Source organism: Bos indicus x Bos taurus, chromosome 2, assembly GCF_003369695.1.
Source record: "Bos indicus x Bos taurus breed Angus x Brahman F1 hybrid chromosome 2, Bos_hybrid_MaternalHap_v2.0, whole genome shotgun sequence".
Lineage (NCBI taxonomy): Eukaryota > Metazoa > Chordata > Mammalia > Artiodactyla > Bovidae > Bos > Bos indicus x Bos taurus.
This window is the reverse complement of record NC_040077.1, coordinates 118,547,636-118,567,515: the sequence shown is the minus strand read 5'-3', so window position 1 is coordinate 118,567,515 and position 19,880 is coordinate 118,547,636. Positions and strand designations below refer to the sequence as shown.

At 55.5% G+C, this 19,880-nt stretch overlaps 1 protein-coding gene across 1 annotated transcript; it reads right to left on the bottom strand.

Annotated features, from left to right (window-relative positions):
• Positions 1-4,825: 4,825 nt before the first annotated feature.
• Positions 4,826-18,788, bottom strand: ITM2C (integral membrane protein 2C). Its single transcript, XM_027515980.1, has 6 exons — positions 18,527-18,788; positions 10,320-10,460; positions 8,248-8,436; positions 7,449-7,559; positions 6,626-6,776; positions 4,826-6,107 (listed from the first exon to the last, which is right to left on the bottom strand). The coding sequence occupies exons 1-6, from the start codon at positions 18,656-18,658 to the stop codon at positions 6,016-6,018; spliced, it is 816 nt and encodes a 271-aa protein (XP_027371781.1). The 5' UTR covers positions 18,659-18,788; the 3' UTR covers positions 4,826-6,015.
• Between the last annotated feature and the right edge of the window lie 1,092 nt (positions 18,789-19,880).

Here is a 19,880-nt window from a genome sequence, read left to right as displayed (position 1 = left end):
AAGAAAATTTAGGATAATCTCTCTCCATTCTTTGGATAGGAAGGCTTTCTAAAACAAGGTGCAATAAACCCTAACTATAAAGAAAAGGATGGAGGGAATTCCCTGGTGGTCCAGGGGATAGGACTCTGAGCTTCCCTCACTAGGGGCACAGGTTCAATCCCTGGCCATGAAACTAAGATCCTGCAAGCAGCAATCTGCTGCTGCTGCTGCTAAGTCGCTTCAGTCGTGCCCAACTCTGTGCGACCCCATAGACGGCAGCCCACCAGGCTCCCCGTCCCTGGGATTCTCCAGGCAAGAACACTGGAGTGGGTTGCCATTTCCTTCTCCAGTGCATGAAAGTGAAAAGTGAAAGTGAAGTCGCTCAGTCGTGTCCGACTCTTCACGACCCCATGGATTGCAGCCCACCAGGCTCCTCCATCCACGGGATTTTCCAGGCAAGAGTACTGGAGTGGGGTGCTATTGCCTTCTCCATAAAATATATAAAGAAATTCTACAAGTTGATAAGAAGAAAATGAAGCATCTAATAGAAAAAGGCCAAAGAACACAGACATTTTATAAGACAGGTCTGATACACATGTGAAACTTGACCCAGTGATCAGGGAAACTTTCCTAGTAATCAGGAAAATTAAAATTAAAACCATAATGAATATCATTTTACTCTCAATCCATTAACAAAAAAATCTCAAGGGTTGTTAACATGAAGTGTTGGCAAGAACTTGGGAGCGTCTCTGGTGGCTCAGACAGTAGGTAAAGAATCTGTTGACAACGGAGGAGACTGAGGTTCATCCCTGGGTTGGAAATATCCCCTGGAGGAGGGCATGGCAACCCACTCCAGTATTCTTGCCTGGAGAATCTCATGGGCAGAGAAGCCTGGTGGGCTGCATACAGTCCATGTGGTTGCAGAAGAGTTGGAAATGAATGAGCAACTAAAAACAACAAACAGCAAGAATCTGGAATGAGAAGGTTGCCTATGAGGTACAGGTGAGAAAGTACATCAGTTAACTCCTTATAAGAAACAATCTGGTAGAATTTTTATGAGTTGAACATTTGCATACTGCATGACCCAAAGATTGCCTTTCTAGGTATATGTAATAGGGAAAGCCCTGCAGAGGTGGACAGAAGCCTTATTGAAGAAATATTCATTAACATTTTGTTGTAATAGTAAAAAAAAAAAAAAAAGCAGAAAGAAGCCAAAGAGTCATTGTTAGAACAGGCAATTACATTATACATTCACCTAATGGATTGATACACAGCAGTATAAGTGAATTAAATGTGATTATGGGTGTCAATATGAATGAATCTTAGATATACAAGGCTGAAGGGAGGACAACAAATCAGAGAACAATACAAGCACTTTATTACTGCTTTTACAATAGTCAGATCTAAATAAAATTACATTAAGGGCTTCATAGATATGTGGTTATAAAGACTTATAAAGGGAAGCAGAGAAACTCAGGACAAGAGTTAACCTGGATTGGTTAATTAACATAAGGAGATTGGCTAAGAGATGGAAAATTGATATGCTTTTGTGATTGTCCTTGAATCTAAGAATAGATGTATTAATATTTTTAATATCTATCACAGGATATAGAGGTGGGGGGCGGAGAGTAGAGGCTGGGATGACATGAAAGCCTCAGAATATGGGAGCCAACAATTCGTTGCACCCCTGAGCATGTGTGTCTTGCCCCATATCTGGAGGTGGTCAACTTCTCCACTCAAATTGGGGCTAGTTTGGTGACTTGCTTTGATCAATAAAGAGTTGAAGTAATGCTCTAGAACTTCTGATTCCAGGATTAAAAGGACTGGCAGTTTATGCTTCCTCTCATTTGGTGCTCAGTTGCCAAGCTATAAGGAAGGCCAGGGTATTGACTGGCAGCTGTTCAGAGCCACACCCTCGAGAGCAGGGGTCATTTTTGATGGTCCAGCCCAGCTTAGCCTTCAGCTGAATGCAAAGAGAAAGGGAGCAGGTAACCTACAAGGACTTAGATCGGTCAGCGTGGATCTCAGCCATCCTGCAGAATTCAGTCCTGGGGTGGTCTGTTACTCAGCAGCAAGGGGAACAGTACCTACAAAGAATCCAGTGGTACTGGCAGGCTTCTGCTTCATGAGTCGACTGTGGGGTCATTGTGTGTCATAACTTGTGTGCTCAGCTGCTCAGTCATGTCCGACTCTGTGATAATGTGCAGCCCACCAGGCTCCTCTGACTTTGCAATTTTCCAAGCAAGAAAACAGAACAGGTTGCTATTTCCTACTCCCGTAGATCTTCCCAACCCAGGGATCAAACCCACACCTCTTGAGTTGCCTACACTCAATCCAAGGCAGGTGGATTCCTTACCATTGTGCCACCTGGGAAGCCTGCTTCAACTTACATGCTGGCAATTCACAGATATAATCTGAATGCATGAAATGCTTCAGAATAAAAATATTTTTATTAATAAAAACACCCAGACTTATTGCAGATTGTATCTCCCTAGTTTTGATTTGTATTTTCTATGTAACTGTGATTAAACATCTGTTCCTGTTTGAGCAATGATCCATTTGTATTTCTCTGTGAGTTGCCTGCTCATATTCTTTGCTACTTTATCTATTGGGTTGTTCATTTTTCATATCAATTTATAAGAACTTAGCATATTAAGGAAAATAGCCCTCTTATGTCCAATGTTTCTATTAATCAAGTATCTCCCCCCATTTGCCACTTATAAAACTTGACTTTGTGGTATGTCCTGTTGCATATAATTTTTAACTTTTCATTAGTCCAAACCTGTATACAGGTCAGGAAGCAACAGTTAGTACCAGACATGGAACAACAGACTGGTTCCAAATAGGAAAAGGAGTTATGTCAAGGCTGTATATTGTCACCCTGCTTATTTTACTTCTATGCAGAGTACATCATGAGAAACGTTGGGATGGATGAAGCACAAGCTGGAATCAAGACTGCCAGGAAAAATATCAATAACCTCAGATATGCAGATGACACCACCCTTATGGCAGAAAGTGAAGAACTAAAGAGCCTCTTGATGAAAGTGAAAGAGGATAGTGAAAAAGTTGGCTTAAAACTCAACATTCAGAAAACGAAGATCATGGCATCTGGTACCATCACTTCATGGGAAATAGATGGGGAAACTGTGGAAACAATGACTGTTTTTATTTTTTTGGGCTCCAAAATCACTGCAGATGGTTGATTGCAGCATGAAATTGAAAGATGCTTACTCCTTGGAAGGAAAGTTATGACCAACCTAGACAGCATATTAAAAAGCAGAGACATTACTTTGTCAAGAAAGGTCCGTCTAGTCAAGGCTATGGTTTTTCCAGTAGTCATGTATGGATGTGAGAATTGAACTATAAAGAGGGCTGAGCACAGAAGAATTGATGCTTTTGAACTGTGCTGTTGGAGAAGACTCTTGAGAGTCCCTTGGACTGCAAGGAGATCCAACCAGTCCATCCTAAAGGAAATCGGTCCTGGGTGTTCATTGGAAGGACTGATGTTAAAGCTGAAACTCTAGTTTGGCCACCTGATTCGAAGAGCTGACTCATTTGAAAAGACCCTGATGTTGGGAAAGATTGAAGGCAGGAGGAGAAGGGGATGACAGAGGATGAGATGGTTGGATGGCATCATGGACTCAATGGACATGAGTTTGGGTAGACTCCGGGAGTTGGTGATGGACAGGGAGGCCTGGCATGCTGCGGTTCATGGGGTCGCAGAGAGTCGGACACGACAGAGTGACTGAACTGAACTGTCATGGGTATCATGCTTAAAAAGATGGCCCTCCTCTAAGATGATCTTTTAAATCATCTCAAGTACTTTTATGGCTTCATTTCATGCCTAAAAAGTTTGAATTAATTTTGTAGAGGATGTAGGATGCAGGTTAATTTTTTGTCAAGATGACTAGTTAGTTCCAATAAAAAGAACTCAGAAATCCTCCACTAACCTAAATTTAAGTCAACAACCTAACTCTTGTATCTTAAGTCAACTTCTGGACACTCCATCGTGTCTCACTGATCTTTTGCTTCGCTACACCAAACTCTTAAATTATGTTTTACATCTGTAAACTGTTCTCGTTTCAGGATTTACCTGTGCACTCACCATGTTTACTTTCCCCGAAAGAACTGAATCTATCAGTTAAATGTCAGTGTTTTAATTGTGATTGCATTGCATTTAGATTGGGGACTGTAATAGGACATGACACCTTTGCAAGATTGACTTTGGAATTGAGAACAAACATGTGTCTGCGTGAATTTGAATCTTTTATATCCTTCACAGGATGACAGAGCTTGTGAGCCAAGGTTGTAGGCACCCATTCTGTCTGCAGGGTAGGACCTGGGTCACACCCCTGGGCTCCACTCGCCACAGCTCCCATCCCCTCCCTTTCTGCAGAATGTGAGCCTGTGACTCACACCAAACCTCAGTTCAGACCCAAGATGGTTACTAATTGCCCAGAAATTGTGAACATGACACTGTTCTTGTGCTTAAGGACAAGCAATAATGATGTCATCTTCCGTGTGGAACTGAACGGGTGGTTTATAGGCACTTAAAAAGCAGCTTGACCTTGGGCAAACTGCATAATCTCCGGCTTTTTCCTCCTCCCTTGCCTGTAATAGGTGAATCCACCTGGTTCGGGGTGACGTAAGGACTTGAGGGAAGGAAGAAGGGGACACCTACATTCCTTGGCTGAACCATGGAGCAGTGCTGGATGTCAAGGCCCAAGAACTTCTCCTGCCTGTCTCCTGCATGTCCACCTGCACCCCCCTCAAAGCCCAGTCTACAGGGTGGAGGTGCACCCCTCACCCACCACCACCACCACCACCCATCTCTCCCAAGCCAAAATCAGAAGTCAAAGATGTTTATTGTTCTACAGACACTCCTGAAAAGAGATCTAATTGAGAAAATATACAAAGCACTTCAAGAGTTTCATCTCCAGAGAGCACCAAAGTCTGACTGGAGGTGTCGGAGCCCTTCTCTTCAGGGCTGAGAACGGTTAGCATATCGAACAATCAGTAAAAACATGCAAAAGTGAGAAGGAAAAGGAAACGCTGCATTCCCCCAGAGGGAACTGGAATTCCAGAGAGGAGGCAGGGTTCCCAAGTACCAGCTGGCTCTCCCTCCCCTCCCCCCACCCACCCACCCATGGCTTCCTACAAGAGCTCTACCCCGGGGACAGCAGGGAGCCCCCCTCTCTCCGAAGGATTGAGCATCCCTGCTCAGTGCTCAGCTGGCAGGGTCGCCCCTGGACAGGAGAAGACACCCCCACCCTGTTGCTCTGTGGCTGTGGCTGGTGGGCACCCCACATGTGCTCCTGGGGGGCCAGCGCCCCCAGACCTGGCTCCTTCCTTCTTTGGTTCCACCCGGAGATTGATTGTGCTTGACGGACTTATCTGAACCCCCCACCCCAAACTCCAGGCTCCCACAGGTGGGCTGAAGGCACTGACTAGAGTCCTGGGGACAGCCCCAGGACAGCCACCTTCCCTTGTGCTCTGGGGGGGGGCGGTCCATTCTTGGGCACGTTCCCTCCATCCTCAGTTCAGGTCTGAGAGCTGGAAAGTAGGGGATGCGTGCGAAGCAAGCAATAGGCCTTTTAGGCCTTTCCCAGCTGTGCAGATGTTCCTGAACCCCACTCCACACCCCCTCCCCCGACCCCTTCCCTTCGCCAGAACCCCCACATGCCTGGTTCCTTCCGTCCTGTCCTTCCCCTTGGGCCACCAGTGCCGCTGTGGGCCAGGGCCCCAGGGACCTGACCTCAAGATGTTGGTCACAGAAACCATCTTGGGGCGTCCCCTCCCTCCCCCACACCTGAGAGGTCAGCAAAGGGGGAGGTCTTGAGAGGTCACAGCTCTGGTACAAGGAGGCGGGCAGGGCTGGAGAGAAACGGGGAGAGAAACATCACATCTACGGGGAAGGCGTCCAAAGTACAAGCTAAGCAGGGTAAGGAGGGCCAGAGAGTGGCCGGAAGAGAAAACGGAGAGGGTGGGGGCGGGGCCTGGAAGATGGGGCGGGGCCTGGAGGGCAGGGGCGGGGCTTCACACCACCCCGCAGATGAGCGTCTCCACCACGAAGGTGTTCTCAAAGTGGCGGATGGCGTTGCAGTTCTTGGCCTCTCGTTTGTTGATCCCTGGGAGAGAACAGAGAAAGTCTAGTAAGACCTATGTCCTGGCCTAGAACTGGCTGGGCCACGAAGGCCACCAGCCTCGGAGCCTGAGCAGGGTCTCAGGACCAGGGGTGGGGAGGCCCAGGAAATGACACCCAGTTTCACCCAGAGGCAGCATAGTAGATGGCATGAGCGCAGTAGCCGGAGTCAGACCTCACAGCTCTGCCACCTTCCTGCTGTGTGATCTCAGGGCTGTCTGTTGACCTGTCTGCGCCCCTCCTTTCCTCATCTCTAAAAGGGACAGCAAGAATAAAAGATGACAAGGATGATGATGGTGATGACGACTCACACTGCCTTAGGAGGACACAGAGAGTGTAAAGCAGTGCCTGGCATGCAGTAAGTGCCCCGTTAACATGTGCTGTCGTTACTGCTGCTGCAATCCCAGCTCTCTGACAGCTGGTCTCCAGCTCTGGGGCCAGGCTCAGCTGGGCCGTGGTTTGGGCTCAGGGCAGGGGCCAAGGTGGGTGGAGATGGCCACTCACGCCTCCGGGTGGCCCGGCGCCGCAGGCGGTAGGTGTCCTTCCCGCTGCACAGGTGATAGATGAAGGAGCCCAGGGCCTCCTTGTCACTGACGTGCTCCGTGACCACCATCTCCTCCTGGATGATGTACGTCTGAGGGAGGTAGGTCCCCCTCTGCAAAGGGAGAGCAGCCCAGCACCAGGTCAGTACCCGGGCCCAACTCTCAGGGTCCCCAACTGCCCACAGACCTCCCCCCACCGACATCCTTCTGCTCACTTGAGTCCCCTCAGCACCTGAAATGCCCGTCCAACATGCCCACCCCTTCATCCAGAGACCGCATGGCTCACCCTTCTGATGTCCCCGGGCACTTCCTGCACCTGCATTGCCAGTGAGTCATGTGTGTGAGCATGCGGGTGTGTGTGTGGGGGGCATGTGTGTGTGTATGTGCGTGTGAGTGTTGGCATGTGTGTGTGTGGACGTGTGCTCGCACACGCACGAGTCTGCCCCCCCACCCTAGGGGAAGTGCTCCTCCGAGGCAGGGCCCTGGTCTCCTCCCTGCACTGCTGTCAATAGAGCAACATGGGGCACGGCCATGAATGCTAAGGAAGCTGGTCTCGGTTCTTAAGTGAGGGAGGCAGGAGTGGGGGACTGGGGAGGCAGAAAGGAGAGGCATTGACTCTGTGTGAGGGAGAAGGGAGCTGCAGCCAGAGGGACTGACTAAGGGTGCTGGGACCAGCTGACAGCAATGCCCAGGCCCCCCCATCCCTGCTGGCCCCAGAAATCTCCCTTGTCTCATGGTGGTGGGGGGACAAAGGAGGGACAAGACGCTACCAGGGTCCCGCTCACCTTCACATTCATGAGGAGCTCCCAGAAGTTGCGGGGGGGCAGTACGATGGTGGTGTTGAGCTCGATGACGTAGCACTTGTCCAGGGAGATGTCATGATAAGCGGTGAGACCCTGAGCAGAAAGAAAGGGCCACATCAGTGTCTGCAGGTGAGGGCTTGGCCCCGGCGGGCTGTGTGAGGTGTGAACCCACAGTGCTCCCAGTGATGTACCCCGGATTCCTCAACATCTAGGTGGTGCTCCCTTCTCCCGCTCTCCTTTCCTAGGCTGTATCTATAGTAGATTCCACTTACTAGATGAAAACACTATCAAATGCTTCAGTTGTGACAAGGATTCTTCTCGGGAGGTTACACAGCTGAGCTCTGAGAATCAGGGTAACGCCCGACTATGTATCTCATCAAACCTGGGAGGTCCGGCCACCCCTGTGGACAGCCGGGACCCTTAGTGAGCGGCTCCTCCCCACCCCCGAGTGCTGCATCTTGATAAGATGTCAACGTGGAAAGAGCTCATTAAAAGGAACACTGGCCTCGCCCATGAGAGCCAGTGTCTGCAGCTGTCAGGTGGCCCAGGAGAAAATCAACCATGACGAGTTCATAGTCAGTGATAACCGCAAGAACTACGTGATAAAGGTGGGGTCTCTAAACCCCCGATGGACCTAAACCATAGACGTCTGCACCACAGTTTGTACTGCATGGTTATGTACTCCAAGTTTGTACAAAGGGTGTGGGCATTCTCCCTTCACGTCTGTTGCTCCTTCAGATGCCCGCTCTCCAGCCCCATCCCGGGCCCTGGCTGGCCTCACCCGCTGAAAGTCATGGATGATGTCTGCAGGGTCACCACCCCCAAACTGGGGCACGGGCACGTTGATGCGCTCATAGTTCTCCTCGAGGTAGATCTTCACGTCCTCCTCCAGCTCCATGCGAGTGTGGGCCTGGGAGGACAGGGAGTCTTCGTAGAGGACACCACAGTGGAAGAAGTTGTCTCGGGCCAGCTGAGCAAGGTGGGGAGCGGGGCGAGAGAGAGAGACAACCTGGTCACACAGGGCCCTCCGCGAGGCCCCTGCTGCCTGCCCAACCACTCCTGGCTCTGAAGGCCTGGGGAAGCGGGAAGGGCAGGGCTGGGATGCCCATCTCACAGATGCAGAAACTGAGAAACACGGGAGTCAGGGAGGGTGAGCCAGGTGTGCCAGTTCCTAGGAGGATGATTTCGCTGAGGCTCAGCTTCCTCATCTGTAAAACAAAGTGACCCCTTAGACCCCTTCTGCCCACCAAGTCCATGAGTCTATGGCGGTGAAAGGGGATGGGCCAGTGGGAGGACAGATACCCGAGAAAGAGCCTGGGGTGGGGTGGGGTGCCACCCTCCACTGCCACCAGGGGGTGCCCGCCCACCCTTCCTGCTGCCTCTGCAGGGGGCCCTGGAGACCTTGGAGGGCCAGGAGGAAGGGGGAGGGACTGAGAGGCAGCCTTGTTATCAGATGCTGGTGGCAACCCCACCTCCTGCCCCTCCCCAAGCTGTGTTCAACTTCACACAAGCCCCACCACCTCCCCGGACCTGGGCCTCCTGAGGAACCTTGATAAACGCGGTGTCCCCCGTTTGAAGGGCCCGCTTATCATTCCATCAACAAGGGAAGGGAGGTGGCCGGGTGCAACCGAGGCCACGTGACTGACTGGTGGCCGCGGCAGGGGGGCGGGGGGGGGGCCCCCTCTGGCTCCTCCAGGTCATGACAGGCAGATGTCCCTTTCTGTTTCAGCTGTGCTCTCCCAGGAGGGTGAATCCTCACACATGAATCATACCGTCCCAGGGGTCCCAGGGCGCAGGCGCGAGGCTGCTCTGAGGTTCCCCATGCCCTGAGAACCAGGCATGAGTTGGGGCTGCAATCAGAGGGGAAGTCCAGGACAGCAGCACAGCTGCAACAGGAAAAGGCCCCAGAAAGCAAAAACCAGGAACCAGGGGGAAAGCAGGTCGTGGGGGAGGGGAGGATGCCAAACAAAAGGGGAAGTGGGTGGGTGTGCGGGAGCTGAGGTTTTAAGGGGAAAGTCACCCGGACTGCAAGCTCTTCAGTGAATTCCACCCTAGAGAAACTGGGGGACGAGGAAGTCAAAGCCCAGGGCTTGAGGGTGGGAAGGGGCCACTTGGGTCATAAGCGACTGGCAATTCCCAGCCTTTTGGTCACTGAGATTCCCCATGTTGTTATGTTTATGGTCATTAAGCAAACTTTCATTGAACTACCTTCCCTTCCGAGAACTTGGGGGCCCGGCCTCCCTCCCCAGGCAGATGACAGGCTGCTGTGACCATGGCCAGGTCTCTGGCCCAGCTTTGTGCCCAGATGGCCTGGGCGAGCAGATGACGGTGTGTGATCTTGGGCGGGGGCCACCCTAACAGGGGGCGGAGCTGACTCTGTAAGCCACCCTCCACCTTTCATGGGTCGTAGCCCAGATGACCAGGCACAGAATGGGAATTCCTTGAAGCTCGACCTGCAGGGCACAGGGGGCCAGGCTCTGAAGGGCCTGCAGAGTTCTGGTTTCTGCTGCACCCCGAGTTTCTGGTGCTGATGCTCTGGGGTCACTGTGGGAAGGGGCTGCCAGCCTCACAGCCCAGATGCTAATCCTGGCTCCCCCATGATGGACTGTACTCCCAGGAGAGCTGTCAGCTTCAGATAGATGTGTCCAAAAAGACAGGTAAGGCCACTCCTCCAGACCCCACGGCAGTCAGAGGATGGGACCCCAGTCCTGTCTCGTGGACAGACCAGGGAGGAGGAGGAGGAGGCTGCGAATCTTCTAGGCTTGTGGGGCACTCCTCCCACCTGGGAGGTGGGGTGTTCACTTCCTCCTCTAAAGGCCACTGTTTCTCCCCACCTCCCTCTGCCCACCTCACCTGAGCCAGGAAGAAGTATCTGTAGATGTAGACAGAGGCGAACACCAGGCCCATGAGCAGCACGACCATGCCCATCGACAAGTAGCACACGCCGCCCACGGAGCCCCCCTTCTTGTAGCGTTGGTAGGGGGGCCGCTCTTCCTGCGGACGGCAGTGCAGGGTCAGCCTCATGGTGGTCCCACGTCTGCTGGGGATCCCTCCCGCCTCCCCCATTCCTCAAAGTGAGGCCTTACCCTGCTGGCTGGCAAGGAGCCTGGGGAGCAGAGGCGGGGGAGGGCGATGCTCAGGACACACAGAGCATCATCTGGAAGGAAAGGAAGCATCCCCAGGCCCCCAGCTGTTCCCTCTAAAGAGAAACCGAGCCCCACCTGGAAGCCACGTAAAATGACCCATAGGGACTCGGCAAGAGTATTTTGAAGCCCCTATGCCATTAGTCCTCTTCATTATACCAGCTGTGACCACAGTAGATTCTTTTAAACTGGGGATGGTGGTGGGGGGGAAGCACAGATGTGACCTTGATGACCACACTGGGCCTCGGAACCTGTAGGAACCAGGGTGTACCAGGCAGGTTGGGAGCTGCTGCATTGGACCAAGGAGGTTCCCAGTAGCTCACTGGTGGGGACAGGGCTCTAGGAGGCCCCCAGCATGGGCATGCATGCCTGTCCCCTCCGGCCACCTTAGGCAGCGAGCAGTCTGCTGGGCAGCGATGGAATCACCGGGCACTGGTGTGGAGCAGGCTGTCAGGAGCAGAGCCCACGGGGTGGAGTCTAGAGGCTTCTGGAAGCCAGGGCCCCTCTGCCGGGACGGAAACGTGGCTGTGGCGGCCAGGGCAGGAGGTTCCTGGAAACACCCTCTCTGGGGAGCCAGGCCCCGGCTCGGGACAAGTAGTTACAGGGCTGCCAAGAAGTAAACCATCCTGACCCAACTCCAGTCCACACCCGTCTGGGCCAGCAGTTGGAGGTGGGTGTGTGACTCAGAAACCCTGCTCTCCCCAGAGTACTGGACTGAGAGTCTAGTGACTTGGGGCTCTTACCCAGCTGTGTGGCCTGGGCCATCGCTCCTCTTTATCCTTGCCACCTCTGCCCTACCCCAGGCCTCATTCACCCTGGAGACCTCATGAAGGCCCAGGCCTGGCTCTGCCTCCAGGGTCCACCATTCAACCCTGCCTCTATGGTGTTCGGACGCAGCTGGGTGAGCGTAGGGGCTGGTACCCCGCTCCACCCCCAACCTCGGGGAGCTGAGGCAGAGTTGGGGGTGCAGAGGGGAGGCCCAGAGCCCGGACCCTCTCACTGTCTGCTTAGCCCTCTGTGTGCTTCCACTCTTCACCCTGCAGCCAAGTGGCTGGGAGTGTAGACACAGTTCAGGTTGAAGTTGCCCAGGACAGGCCCTTACTAAGTGCATACAGTGGGCTCAGCCTGGAAGGGGTGGGGTGCAGGCCTGCTGTGCTTGGGGCACATGGGAGGGTGGGACCGGGGCCTCAGAGAGCAGAAGGGCATCCCCTGTGGGGCCGGGTGAAGCCTCCTGCCTGGGGCTCTCCCCTCTCCCCACACCCTTCCTGCAGGAAAGTGAAAGTGAAGTTGCTCAGTCGTGTCCGACTCTTCGAGACCCCATGGACTGTAGCCTACCAGGCTCCCCAGTCCATGGAATTTTCCAGGCAGTACTGGAGTGGGTTGCCATTTCCTTCTCCAGGGGATCTTCCCAACCCAGGGATGGAACCCTGGTGTCCCACGTTGCAGGCATAGTAAATGCCTGAAAGACGTACCCCCATCTCTAGGCACATGTATCACCAGGCCAGTGACCCCCACCCCACCCCCCTGCCTCCAGCACCCTGGGATGGAGACAGAGGATGGAGAGGTGCCCCTGCCCATCCCGTCCCCCTCACAGGCTGGGCTATCTGCAGCCTGGGGCCTGTCCCCACCCTGGCCCTACTATGGGGTCCCTGTGATCCGAAGAAGCACCTGGTGAGACCACCCGCCTGGCTGGCCTCTCCCCAGCACCCCGGGGCTCCCTGGCAGCACTGACCATGGTCACTAGTGCATGTGGCCACTGCCCACAGGACAGTTGCCAGCAGTGGGCAGGGGGCTGCAAGGGCTTTGACTCTCCAATGGGCTCCCAGGATCAGCACAGGACAGGGTGACCAACGGCCGAGCTTGGCGAGTGACTCACAGGAACAAGCCACCCAAGGAGCTCCAGCCATCCTAAGTGGTTCCCCAGGAAAGGTGGGTGACCCAAAAGATAGGCCAGGTACCACACCCCCCTGCAAATCCTGCCCTGGGGACACAACATTTGTATTCAGTGAGATGGGTGGGGCTGCAGAAGCCAGAGGTGCCCCCAGCAGGGGCCGCGTGCACGTGTAAGGGAGCCTCTGACCCTCCGACGGTCCTCCTGTGAAATGTGAACAGACTCTTTCTGACAGGGTTTTGTTGGGATTAAAGGAGACACAGGCCCTGAAAGCCCTTTGAAAAGGATCAAGTGTTAGATAAAAATAGCAGGTCTTTATCAGCTAAACCATTCCTTTTTAGGGCCACCACCGCAGCCAGCTGTCGAGGCTGCACTGTGGCCATGCTTTGCTCCAGAGAAGCAAAAGCAAGCCTGTGAGAATTGCTTAAAAAAACAAACAAACAGAAAACCACCCAACAACAACAAAAAAGTCAATGGTTATAAAGCAAGAGCGGGGTGGGGGCCTGTCCATAATTGAAGTTCAGGAACAAGGTGAGGCCTACCAGTTTTACAGCCGCCTTTCAGCTCCTGGTTGGGGCTGGTGCCTGGGGGAGGAGCTGGGTAGGGCACCGAGGTTGGGAGAGAGGTCATTAAGGATGGCAAGGGAGGAGGGGCCCCAGAGGAAAGTGAGGCCAGGCTAGTGTGGCCAAGAAGGACAGTCTCCAGCCGGGACCCCTTGATGCCCCACGCCCATGTCCTCATATGTCTCTGTGGAGGTCCCTGTGAAGGCTTGGGACGGTCCCCCCACCTTTCCCAGATGTGGACAGTGGTTCCCGATCCTGCTTCCCATGTGGCACAGTGGTAAAGAACCTGCCTGCCAATGCAGGAGACACAAGAGATGCGGGTTTGATCCCTGGGTTGGAAAGATTCCCTGGAACAGGCAATGGCAACCCACTCCAGCATTCTTGCCTAGAGGATCCCACAGACAGAGGAGCCTGGCGGGCTGCAGTCCATGGGGTTGCAAGGAGTTGGACATGGCTGAGCACACACACACATCCTGCCCCTACTAACGGTCCTGAGTGCACACCCGTGGCTCACGCCCTGCTCCCCTCCCTACCTGACACCCCTCCGCCCTGGCATTCCGGGGGCCAACTCCCCAGGAGCAACATGGCTGAGCAGCGGCGACTGGGGAGAGCAGACCCAGAGCCTGCTGGTATCCCAGCTTCCAGACAGAGGCACTGGGAGGTAAAGCCCCACAGGGGTGGGCCGCCCTCCGAGGCCTCTGGGGAGCCTGGGCCAGAACCCAGGGCCTCACCCTTAGGATCCTAACTGCTCAGTGCACCCAGGATGTCGGCTGAGGAGGGTCCTTCCTGAAGTCGCCACCCCCACCCTCAGCTGCTTCACCTGTCATGCTGGAGCTCCAGGAGAATGCCTGCCCTCATATGGAGCAGTTACTCCCCAGCCAGGGATTTGGGGGGGCTTCCAGGAAGCAGGAAAAGGCAGTTTCCACAGCAGCTGGGCGTCCTGGGCAACAGGCCTCACTGTGCGCTTGTGTGGAGCATGTGGGCCACGTGTCTGGGACCCAGGAGGGGCCCAGGCCTCGGCCGGCATGTCTCACGGAGCCCACGGTAGTGTTCACTAAATGATTTGGCAAAGCCAGGGCCTCAAGAGTCTGAGGAACTCAGCCAACTGAAGCATTAACTCAGAAGACCTCCCCCCAACCCCCGCCACCAATCCCCTGCCCCAGGGCTCATGGAGAGAGCTCCCAGCGACTTTCCCTCAGTAACAATGTCCAGAATAGCTGCAAGCAGATGAAACTCCAGTTGCAGGCTGCGCGGAGGAGGGTGGCAGGGAAGCCAGAAATGCACCCACTGTGGGCGCAGGCCGACGGCCGTGGCCGGGATCCCCACCCTCACCTCCCCAGCATCATTCCTTCTTCCTGAGCATCTTTCTTTCCCAGGCTGCAGATCACAGAGACAAGGCCACCAGTGAGAAAGACACTGTGTGTGTGGGTGAGAGAGAGAAACAAGCCTCGCAGGGCTAAGGGGGCTGGGCCTCTTCGCAGAGCTGTGCTCAGAAGTGCAGACATCAGCGGGGTGAATGCTTTAGACTAGTCGTGAACCCTCCATCAGTGAAACCCAGGGTGGCCCAGGGACCCACTGCTGCCCCAGGAAGGGTGTGGGCCGAGAACACTCCCCACAGCCCTCTGCTCTGCTCATTTGCTCTCCTGTTCTGCTCCCGACAGGCAAGGGGAGACCCCGGAGAACAAAGGCTGGGGAAGACAGACGCAGAGCCGGCAGAGCGCTCCTGGGGTACACGGTTCGCCAGGCACTGGCTGCGCTCCCCTGGTCTCACCAGAAACATTTTTTTCTTTCTGGTAAGAGAAACTCGTCCTCTGTGGCAATCTGCTGACAGCCTGGAAACATGCAAGGACCGACGGGCTGAGGGGAGTACGAAGAGGAGAGGGAAAGGAGAGAGAAAGCAGAAAAAAGTCGCCATGGCCCAAGCCCAGATGCCAGAGCCCCTCAGGGAAGGCCTGGGGTTGGGGGCAGGACCGCCCAGCCACGGAGGTCCTCTTAGCCCAGCCCACGGGGCTGGTGGGTGGGGAGGAGGCCCTGGGACCCGAGGATGCAGAGCCCTGCTCCACCCTCTGGGCTGGTTAGGGGACCCTCCCCCCACGCTCACCCCACTCCTGGAGACCCAGCTCCTTCCTGCCAAGGACCTGAGGCCGGGAGGTGGAAAGTGAAATCTGATCCCCAGGTATGTGGGCTGGGGGAGGGGGTGACATTAATCAAAGGCCAAAGCCAAGGAGAAAATTACAGCACTGCGAAGATGACTGTATTGACCTCACTTCTCCCCTCTTGGAGGCCCCCAGCCCAATCGTTCCTGTACATGCCCACACCTGGCTCTGTGCGTGTGCGTGTGTATAACACATGGGTGAGCAAAGACAGAGGCAGATGGTGGGGAGAGGGGAAGTGGGCTGAGAGGCGTAGGGCTGGCCAGAGGGTGCTAAGAGGGGTGCTTCCCGTCCAGCCCACTTTCCGAGCTGGCTTCTGGCCAGCTGCCCATCAGTGCAGGCAACTCATTATCTCAGAGGCAAGCACCACGTGGGGAGGGTGGGCAGCTGGAGGCCCAGATGGGCCCCCACCCCCATCCCTTCCCGGCCCCACCGAGGCGCTTCCTTCCAGCAGCAGGTCTGGGGACAAAATCCTCCTTGTTTCACTTTTCTGCAGAGAAGCAGAGGGAGGCCCACAGCGAGGGCCCACTACCCCTAGCCTGGGCCCGGGGGCCTGCACTCAGGTTGACATTTTACTGTGACAGCTTAGAGAGTGGCTTCATGGGGCAGAGGCACTCAGGAATGCCTCTGTTCATCAGTTGGTCCTTCCAAGGCTTTAAGTCTTATTTTTGATTCAGTTCAGTGACCAGGGATGGTTCCAGGGTCACCCCCAGCCAAAAAAGACCTTCTAATAAGCTTTCCACAGCCCATGTGGTTCAGACAGTAAAGGATCTGCCTGCAATGCAGGACACCTAGGTTAGATCCCTGGGTGAGGAAGATCCCCTGGAGAAGGGAATGGCAACTTACTCCAGTATTCTTGCCTGGGAAATCCCACGGACAGAGGAGCCTGGCAGGCTAGAGTTCACGGGGTTGCAGAGAGTCAGAATGAACGAAGAACACTCGCTATAATAGACTGAGTAACTAACACTTCCACATTCTGACAACCCATCAGCACGGGACCAACTCAAATGCCCTGTTTTGGTGAAGCAGTCCCTGCTCATGCTGTCCTGGGCTACTGTAAATGCTGGGCGCTTCCTGAACTTACTGTGAGGCAGGTGGCCATGCAGAGGGAGGGGGTGGCCATGGCAGAGGGGCTTGCTCTACATCAGGGACTGGATGTGGGGGCAGTGTGCCCACTGGCCAGTTAAGGCCACAAGAGGTTCACAGAAGTGAACTCTCTTCCCAAGGCTCCAATTCCATCAGGGGACTGGCAGAGCCAACATGCAACACCCAAAAGCCTCCCCTGACCCCTCAGGGCTGAGAAGCTGTGAAAGTTTATTAATAAGCAGATCTGATGTAAAGGTACTGGGGTATTAATCCTCCTCCTGGGGCCCAATGGCTCCCCCTTGCCAGTTAAGAGTGAGGGGACCCTGCCCAACTAACAAGGTTTGCCTGGGGTAAGGGAAGCACACTCAGCAGGCTCGAGGCCACTGCAAACAGCCCCCAGGGAAGAAGATGTTGATATTTCCATTTCATGCTGGGTGAGGGGGAAGAGAGGACACTGGACTTGGGAGCCAGAAGCTGGATGTCAGATACTGCCAAGGCGATGCTGGCATCCGCCATCCCTCCCGACACCACAAGCAGGCTGCCACTGGAGAATGTGCGGCTCCTGCGAAATCTGGCAGACCTTCTGATGGAGTTTGAATTGCATCCTCCCACTGTCTGGCTGGTCCTCCCTCCTGCCTGAATCTTGTAGCTCTGGGCATCAGGGTCCAGTTTTCCAGGCCTCAGCTGGGTACCTGGCTCTGGGAGAAGCAGCTGGGAGAAGAAAGGGGTGAGCGTCCTGCACTCTCTGGGGGCAGAGTGGGTAGGAAGGAGGTTTAAAGAGCCTCTTGCAAACTTTAAAAGCTGCAGGCCAGGCCTTCAAATAGGAAATGTCCCCTTCCCATCCAAGCATCAGAAGACGGAGCTGCTCTGATCCGGGCTGCAGAGCAAACCCCCCAACCCAGCCCGGGTGTTACTGATGCCGCAGTGACCACGCCAGGGCAGGGGAGCTCGCCAAGGCTCTTCCTGGAATTCTGCACTCAGGGAATCTTTGCTCAGGTGTGTGACACCCACCTCTGACCACCCTCTCCTGTGTCCCCTTCTCCCAGGGCACAGGTCATTCTGCAGCACCTGGCCTGCCATACCCTAGCAAGGTGTAGTTGGAGCCATCAATTTGGGGAGGGGCCTTGGTGCTGAGGAAGACATCCCAGTAGCCAGCAACGGGATGGGCGGCGTAGACACCTTTGCCGGGGCCACTCCAGAGCCAGACTGAACCAAGCTCTCCCTCCCCTCCTCGCCCGCCACGCGTCCGGCCCCTCTGGGTCCTCCCCTGGTCGGACTCCTCGCAGCTCAGACAGTATTCCACGGGCGGAAATGCCTCCTCTACCCCAGGCCCGAGGGAAAGAGGAGGAGGGGAGCTGGCGGGGGCGGGGTGCACCGAGGTCCGCCTCCACAAAGCGCAGGCTCAGGGATGGAGGGCACCGGGGCAACGCGGGCTGGACGGGGTAGCCCAGAGCTCCAGAGGGCCGGGAGAGGAAGGAACAGGAGGGCAGGGAGGCCCAGGCGGCCTGGGGTAGGGTGGGATCAGGGCACCCAAACTCGCAACCCCGAATCTCGAATCCCGGACGTGCGGCCAGGCGAGTTCTGGTTTATTTTCATTTCATGTCTCATCACTTTCTGATCCACTAACTCAGGTGCGGACTAACAGTACATCCCTCGCCCCTCGCCCCCCACCCCCCCTCCAGCAGTCTCCCGTTTGGGACGAAATCCACAGTCCCTCCTCCTTCGTTGGCACCAGACCCCCCATCTCCTTTATTCCCCACCAATCACAACCCACCACCCTACTTTGGGGAAAACAATGGCCAACTCTTCTCCCATCCCCCACCTGGGGACTCGACCCGCGGCCCCTCCTCCCTGATTGGAACCAGACGACTATACCCCCCACCAACATTCCTCGAACTTTTTCGGACCAGCCCCCTCCCCTCTTTGGGGACCAGCGCCTAGGGCCCCCCTCCACTTTTGGAAGAGACCTGGAGCTCTTCCCCGCCTGGGACAGCGACCGGGCCCCCTCCGATTCTTCAGACTTAACGCTTTCTGCTGCCGCTGAATATCGGGACCCAAGCCCCCTCCCCACTTCCGGATGGGAAGACCCATCCCGGACTCCCAGCCCCCGCCCCTCCGCTCCAGACGCCGGGGTCCCGATTCGCCTCGGGCAGTCGCCGGAGGCAGCCGGGCGACCTTCGGTCCCCCGCACCCCCGGCCGCCGGACATCCCCGGCCCTTCTCACCCGAGCCGGCGTCAGCAGGATCTCAGCGGCCGGGGTGGGCGCTGGGGCCGAGGCCGAGGCCGAGGCCGAAGCCTTGTCGGCCTTGTCGCCCTTGATGCCGGCCACCGCCGGCTGGAAGCTTATCTTCACCATGGCTGCGCCGGCCCGAGCGTCCGCCCTGCAGCCTCCGCCCGAGCAAAAGCCACTCGGTGCAGCCTCTCTCTGTAGCACCGCCGCTCGGCTCTCCGCAGGCACCGGAAGTTTGGATCTCTTTCGGGTCCTTTTCTCTAACCCCACCCCCAGCCCTCCCCACCCCCGGCCCGCCCCCACCCCCACGAGGGAGGGCCTTGGCGCCAGCCGCGCCTGCGCCCCCTACCCGCGGTCGGGGCTCGCAGTGACCCCTGCCGGGCGCGCTGCTCCAACCTGGGAACGTCTGAAGTTCCCGCAACCGCTCAGTCACTTAGTCCGTCCATCCATCCATCCATCCATCCATCCGTGCATCCATCCATTCGTCCAATCAGGCATGGACTCTGTCCCCCTCTGCCGCCGCCTTATCCCTTCCAGCTGCTTCTCCAAGACCAACATCCTCAGAGTACACAGTCTTTGTTGAATCCGTGTTTGCCGGGCAGGCATCTTCTAGACAAGTTTCCCACCCCCTTTACCCCACTTCCTATCCCCTTCTTCAGAAATGCTGGAGCCCCCGGTGTACCTGGTCCCATCGCTCCGTTCTCCCACTTCCTCTTCCGACGTGTCCTGGGCCCTGCAAGGAGGCTTCAGGGCCAGGTGCCTAACTGTTTGTCTTTGTCCTGCCGTCCTGCCTCTTGAACCCATCTGCACCTCCTTTATTCTCCATCAGTCTTTTCCCTTCATCCTTAGTCCCGGCAGAATCTTCCTGACGGCCCCTGGGGGTGAATGCGGAGGATCAGGAGAGTAGAGAAATGAAGACAGCCCCTGTTCTTTGACTCTCTTGGTTACCTGCAGTAAGGGTCCTGTGGGCCATTTCTCAACCACCCAGGGGGATTCTGGCAAGTGTGATGGAAAGATCCGCAGGACAGGGTATCTAGAGGCTCATTCCTCATCTTGGGATGGCTTTGGGATGCTCACCACGCCCTGCTCCGTGACTCCTCTCACTCTCCGGTGGACCCTGCAGAGCAGCCAGGATTGGCCCCAGGGGAAGGTGTCCTGGAATCAACCCCTGCAACAGTTCATTTAGAAACTAAAATCTCAAATGTGAATTTTTACGTGTTGTACCTCTTTCTCCAAAATGAATCGTTGTGTGCTGTTCTTAAAAGAGATCTGGTTTATTACAATGTAAAGCACTGGTCATTTACAGCTTACCATCATAATTAAGCCCTAGAAGGTCAGTGGACCACTG